Genomic DNA, 7,145 nt, shown 5'->3' with positions numbered 1-7,145 from the left:
TAAGGGATGCTTCTACGAACATATAACATTTAACCTCTATGGAGAGAAAATAGGAGTTTTCCAGGGTATGGGAGTAGAAGGAGGGTGGTAAACAACATTTGGGGAATGAGGATGGCATGTACAAATACACAGAGAATGACACAGCCAAATATATTATAAACATAAAATAGGTAGAGTTGGAAAGTGTAATGAAAAATGATACTCAAAGGGTCATTTGACTCAATCTACAGAGTGCCACTCAGAAGTTAACTGAATCAAGGCTATCTAATTCAATCTGTATTTTCAAGAGACAAGCTTTCCAAAAACACTGAGAATAGATGGAGGAGAAGACAAACTGGGGGGAAAAAGACCAGAAAAGTATGCCATGTTCAAACAGCAGAATTTTAAATGAACATATTTTAAGTATTCGAAGTTTAATTTTGAGTAAGAGATCCAGTAGTTTAAAAAAGAGGATGAGAATGACATCTTCAAGGTAGCAAAATATTATTTTCACTTTTCCTGATGAATTTCTTTCTTTTCTTTTTTTGAGACAGTCTTGCTCTGTCACCAGGCTGGAATGCAGTGGCACAATCTCAGCTCACTGCAACCTCCATACCCTGGGTTCAAGCAATTCTCCTGGCTTAGCCTCCCGAGTAGCTGGGACTACAGGCACATGCCACCACACCTGGCTAATTTTTATATGTTTAGAGACGGGGTTTCACCTTGTTGGCTAGGATGGTCTCGATCTCTTGGCCTCGTGATCCACCTGCCTCGGCCTCCCAAAGTGCTGTGATTACAGGTGTGAGCCACTGCGCCCAGCCTTGTGATGAATTTCATCTATTTAATACTCCATTCAAATTCATTACTTCATTTAAGTATTTATTGTGTACTAAGCACTGTTGCAGGTATTGAGGATATAATAGTAAGCAAAACAGATAAAAATAACCACGCCCTCATGGAGTTTATATTTTGGTATGCAAAGCAAATGCTCCAAAAAAAATATCCAAACTGCTAAATTAAGACAAAGAGCTAGGAAGCACACAGGAAGCAAGGTCAAGAGCTTTTATCAGACAAACTACAATTTGTTTATACTTAACAAACATTCAGTTATTTATCTCTTTTGGTTACCAAATAAACCAAAAAGTTGGGTGGAACAAATATTATTATCATCCCTACCCACTTTAAGAATTTGAAGCAGAACATCAGAAAATTTAAGTAATTTTCCCACATTGATAAATGTCAGTAGCAAGGTAAGCCTTACCCCGGACACTCTAATGTAGACATATCTCATGTCTTTTCTATAAGTCATCTCCATGCACAAGAAACATAACAAGGACTAATGTGAGGGAAGAATGTAGCTTTATTTGCTGCTTAAAAAAATGAACAACAATAATAATTAAAAAAAAGAACAATAGATACAAACACGTTAAGAATCACCTGCACTTAATGACAATGTTTGTGGTACTGACGTAAGGGAAGATCTTTGCAGCTTTCTGGGAATGGTCAGAAATGTGCTCACTTTCAGGGATGTACTAACATTTCTACTGCCAAGAGACTAAAGTGTAATAATGCATGGAATATTAAGTTAGAGACATTTTCTTAACCTGATGAATGAGCCTTAGTCTCCTTGGGACCAGAACGTTGTCGTAGATACATAAGAAGACCAACAGTAAACAGGAAAATAAAAACAGACAAAGAAGGAATCATAATCACTGTCAAGAAAACTCTTCTCTTTGCAGATGCTGGGCCACTGTCGACACTACCCCCATAGCCTCTGTGCAGGCAGTAGGGCGGGGACCACCCATAGCCACAGTGGCAGTGATGTTTGTTATTGCAGATCCCCTTCATATTGCACGTCTCAGGAAGGCAGACGTGTGACAAGACAGATAGACTGACACACTTCTTGTGGATGCAGATCTTCCCTGGGCCACACACTGTACCATCTTTCACTTCACCAATGTCAGGTGTGTTCATCTTTAAATGATAGTCAATACCCCAGCAGGTGACACCATTGATATGAGCGTGCTGCAGAATAAAATGATCTTGGAGAAGAGGAATGTCTCTCACGTTCTCACATTGAACTCTCCCACAAAAGACATCAGAGATATGACATTTTAGGTATGTTGTGCCATTTATACCACAGTGACCAAAACGGTTGCCCTGAGAGTTGATTTCTTTATAGCAATTCTCAGATGCACTTTTTGCATCTTTACCAAAAATCTCCCTGCAATGCTGGTCATGGTTATTACATCTCTTTTGATAGCAGTAGGCACTGTCACTACAGGGGACTCCGTCCTGCACATATCTATCCTCTGGACACTGATGGGATGATCCATTGCACCATTCTGGAAGGTCACATTCATTGACCTTTTGTCTACAGAGTTCCCCTGATGGCATGAACTTGCAGTCTTTGCAACAAAGCCCAAAAGCACAGGCAGCCCCAGGCCTCAGAGTGCAGTTCAACAGACAACAGGCATCTTGTTCACACTGCTGTACAGATCCACAGTCACACTGCTCTTCTCTTTCAACCACACCATTCCCGCAATGCTTTAGCATAAAGATTTCCCCCAATCTGGGAGGATCATGCAGACATGATCCCTGGTTCAAAGAGGTCTTCATAAAATCAGCGTAACTGCAATTGGTGAATTTCTCTGCTGGAACTCTGAAAGTACTCATGATGCAACCTCTTTCCCCAGAAAAACAGAATTCTTCATCATGCTGCATACCCAAAGTATGACCTAACACATGGGCCACAGTGTTGGCAAAAAGAGACCACATATCACCTTGAAAATTATCAACTCCACAATCAATAGGTGGACGACATATTCCTGCAACGTAGGCTAGACCAAGTATACTTATAAGTGAATTTTTTATGAACATATGTGCAGCATCATGCTGTAGCTGGGAAAGACTGACGTGTTTCCATTGGGCAAAATCGTTCAGGACCTGTTCTATGCTTGCCATTGGGAAAACATTTCCTTGATTCTAAATTTTAATTCCAATCAAAAGTATGTAAGTACCTAATTGCTTATACATGGAATCCACTATGTTGACAACAAGAAATACATCCTCTTGCACCTTTGAGATATTGCTTTGAGAGTAAGAAATCATGGTTCACCACAACAACCAGCTCCAGAAACCACGCATGGGTCCACCAGTCACCAGCAGAATTTGGTTCCAGAGCTGAGTTCTCAGCCTCTTCAGATTCCAACTGTTGGCGTGCTACTTCCTTCTCTGTTAAGCCACATCTCATAGCTGGGAATTGTGTCTCATTACTGTTTATCTTATAAATCAGGTGTTCAAATGTGGCAGAGTGCCTGATGGGTTCAATTTTGTAAGTGAGACCATTTATTTGTAATACTCCTCGCAAGCCCCCAAAACAAGCACTGAAAACAACCAACGATTCAGGGGCCCCCTCCACAAAACCATGATAGTAACAGTCATCTGGGATGAAGGGCTGATCCTCCAGGAGGTCATGCTGCTCTGTGTAGGTGAACACTGGGAGGTGTCTAGAAACCAAGAGCTTCTTGACCCTCATATGAACAACATGTCTCTGGCCCCCAAACCGCAGGCTGTAGGACAACCATCCAGGAGCCTTTGCACCTCTGCCCCTGCTGATCAACTTCAAGGGGGTCACCACTTCTGGGGAAGTGAGATGTTGGGAGGGCCCAGCCTGAAAATAGCCAGAAATGGACAAACACACCCCAAGCAAGAGCAGCAGAAGAGTGACCCTGATGTGCAGCAGGGTCCCATCTACTAACATTACGAAGCTGTTGTTATGGAGCCATCTGTCCAGAGCAGAAGAGGACAAGGTGTGAGGCACTGCTGGTCTGGTTCCTCCCTCTGAGCTGCTCAGGATGCAGGGCTGACCCTATGGATCTGTGTCCTGGCAAAGTTAGATCAGAACTGCAGTGCTGGAAGTAAAAATAAAAAGATAGGTTGGAATGGGGATAAGAAAGGAAATCAGGGGAGAAAAAGAATGGAGTGGTGAAAAACTGACTGATGAATCAAGAAAATGCTTTGGATTTGCTTTTAGTAAATGGGGTTGGGGAGTTGGGGTCATAGATAAGACAACATTGGCCAAGTGGTGAAAATAGTTAAAGTTAGAGGATGGGTATTTAAATAGTTACCTCAGTCTTTACAGGCGGTATGAAAATGCCTATAATAAAAAGTAAAAGCAAAAGTAAAAAACCTTAAGAGTAGGGTGGCTCTATATCTCAATTTGTCCAAAATAATATTAGTTAATGCGTGTTGCTTTTGTAATAACTATTGATAGTGTCTCCTTTGACTGTCAAAACTGGAGACATCAAAAATAATCACAATTCTGTGTCAAGTTGCATCAGTTTTATGATTTACTTTAGTTTAATCTCTAAGTTTTTTCTATCTTCTCATTGTATTCATCTTTGCTCATAACTTTATTAGACTGAAAGATTCTTGACTGCAGAGTTTATGATTTTCATTCATTTTGGTATTTTCTATAATGCCTTGTATAGCTCTGTGTACAATGAAAAATAGAAAAAAAGAGGAGGGGCGGTGAAGTGTCTTGGATTACAAATGAATGCTACTAAAATGTATTCATATTGTATTATAATTTTTTAGAAAAGAAAAAGATTTATAAAACACTGACATCATTTAAGGGTATGGAGAGCATAATGTTTCTCTTCCCAGTTACTGACAGGAGAGTACCGAAGAGGAAAGGAAATGCTTTCAGAAGAGAAAATTAGAATCTCCATAGTATAGAAGTCTTGGGAAAAGAAACTCTTGTCATTAAGGAAAAACCATTGGAGAGTCTGGTATTTTAAGATTGGCTGGGAAAATTCCCAATATTTGCTCATTATATTTACCAACAATTTTTGAAAGTGGGGAATTTCTGCACCTGTCATACAATCTGGCTGGCAACAGTCATCCATTTCTTTATTTATTAAACAATCCTTTATGTGTTTGGGCATACAAAATGCAGCACATTGTGCTAGATACTAGAGAAAGAAAATTAAAATATAATACGTTAACTAAATTATCAATTTAGTGCAGAAATTTGTGGCAGGAGTAAAAATAAGCTTCAGGAGGTCTATAATATTGTATTCAATATTTTACATATTTTGTGCCCTTTTTTTGCTGAGAAGAGGGCCCGTATATTTCATCATAGTCTCAAATGACTGTCAAAAGTGAGGATAATAAGCCCTGAGCCTGTGTAGAGACAAACAAATAAATAATTATAATATGATCAAAACCAGATTAATCTGAGGATTACAAAGTTTATGCTTCAGGAATCCTCATTGTACAGACATCCATAAAGACCCTGAAAGGGGCTAAGCAATGGACTTTATGAAGTCATCAAATTATGAATGATCAAAATTAGTCACTGTACAAGAAAAATCTGAAATATTATAACTGAAAAACCCTGAAATATTATAACTCATACATAAAAGACAATAAAGATTTTCTAAAATTTGACAATAGTAAATTCAATTATTTATCTCATTACAATATAGTTATTTTGTATTATTAATAGTTTAGAACCTGAGTTTTCTAAACTACTAACAATACAAAATAAATTTTTATTAAACATACTAGGGAAAAGCAAATGCCTTTCACTTCTTTCCATATAAATTATAACAAAATAATACTCTTAAAGGAAGGCAATTAAATAAGAAGCAATTTAAAAACTATAGGGAGGGATTGCTAGCAAGATGGTCAAATAGGAACAGCTCCAGTGTGCAGCTCCCAGCAGATCAATGCAGAAGGTGGGTGATTTCTGCATTTCCAACTGAGGAACCTGGTTCATCTCATTGGGACTGGTCACACAGTGGGTGCAGCCCAAGGAGGGCGAGTCGAAGCAGGGTGGAGCATTGCCTCACCTGGGAAGCACAAGGGGACAGGGAACTCCCACTCATAGGCAAGGGAATCCATTAGGGTCTGTACCCTGCACTCCAGGGCCAGACACTGGGCTTTTCCCACGGTCTTTGCAACCTGCAAACCAGGGATTCCCTCTGGTACCTACACCACCACCAGGGCCCTAAGTTTCCAGCACAAAACTGAGTGGCCATTTGGTCAGAAACTGTGCTAGCTAGCGGTAGCGGTTTTATTTTTTCAAACCCCAGTGGTGCTTGGAACACCTGCAAGACAGAAATGTTCACTCCCTGAAAAGGGGGCTGAAGTCAGGGAGCCAAGTGGTCTGCTTCAGCAGGTCCCACCCCCATGGAGATCAGCAAGCTAAGATCCACTGGCTTGAAATTCTCACAGCCAGCACAGCAGTCTGAGCTCGACCTGGAACACATGAACTTGGTGAGGGGAGAGGCTTCTACCATTGCTGAGGCTCAAGTAGATTTTAACCTTACAGTGCAAACAAAGCCACCGGGAAGTTCGAACTAGGTGGAGCCCACCACAGCACAGCCAGGACACTGCAGGCAGACTGTCTCACTAGATTCCCTCCTTATTGGGCAGGGCATCTCTGAAAAAAGGCACAGCCCATCAGGGACATATAAATAAAGCCCACCTGGGAAAGGGTGGTTGTGGGCACAGCTTCAGCAGACTTAAACGTACCTGCCTGGCAGCTCTGAAGAGAGCAGCAGATCTCCTGCACAGCATTCAAGCTCTGATAAGGGACAGACTGCCTCCTCAAGTGGATGGATCCCTGACCCTCGTGTAACCTGACTGGGAGACACCTCCCAGTAGGGGCTGACAGATATGTCACATAGGAGAGCTCTGGCTGGCACCTGGTGGGTACTCTTCCAGGATGAAGCTACCAGAGGAAGGAACAGGCAGCAATCTTTGCTGTTATGCAGCCTCCACTGGTGATACCCAGGTATGCAGGGTCTGGAGTGGACCTCCAGAAAACTCCAGCAGACCTGCAGCAGAGAGGCCTGACTGTTAGAAGGAAAACTAACAGAAAGGAATACTTTCAACATCAACAAAAAAGACATCCACTCAGAGACCCCATCCAAAGGTCACCAACTTCAGAGACCAAAGGTAGATAAATCTACAAAAATAGAGAAAAACCACCACAAAAAGGCTGAAAATTTCAAAAACCAGAATGCCTCTTCTCCCCCAAGGGAAAACAACTCCTCTCCAGCAAAAGAACAAAACTGGACAGGGAATGAATTTGATGAATTGACAGAAGCAGGCTTCAGAAAGTGGGTAATAACAAACTGCTCCCAGCTAAAGGA

The 7,145-nt window shown here is 41.2% G+C and overlaps 1 protein-coding gene across 1 annotated transcript; it reads right to left on the bottom strand.

The window, feature by feature from the left end:
• Positions 1 to 818: 818 nt before the first annotated feature.
• Positions 819 to 5,443, bottom strand: LOC108294600 (disintegrin and metalloproteinase domain-containing protein 21-like). The gene is given in 2 exon segments (XM_017516513.2): positions 819 to 3,082; positions 3,084 to 5,443. Coding segments are annotated over 2 exon segments (2,163 nt in total). The 5' UTR covers positions 3,743 to 5,443; the 3' UTR covers positions 819 to 1,578.
• Between the last annotated feature and the right edge of the window lie 1,702 nt (positions 5,444 to 7,145).

The sequence above is a fragment of the Cebus imitator genome, unplaced genomic scaffold (assembly GCF_001604975.1).
Source record: "Cebus imitator isolate Cc_AM_T3 unplaced genomic scaffold, Cebus_imitator-1.0 Scaffold590, whole genome shotgun sequence".
In the NCBI taxonomy this organism is placed as follows: Eukaryota; Metazoa; Chordata; class Mammalia; order Primates; family Cebidae; genus Cebus; species Cebus imitator.
This window is presented reverse-complemented; position numbering and strand designations above follow the sequence as displayed.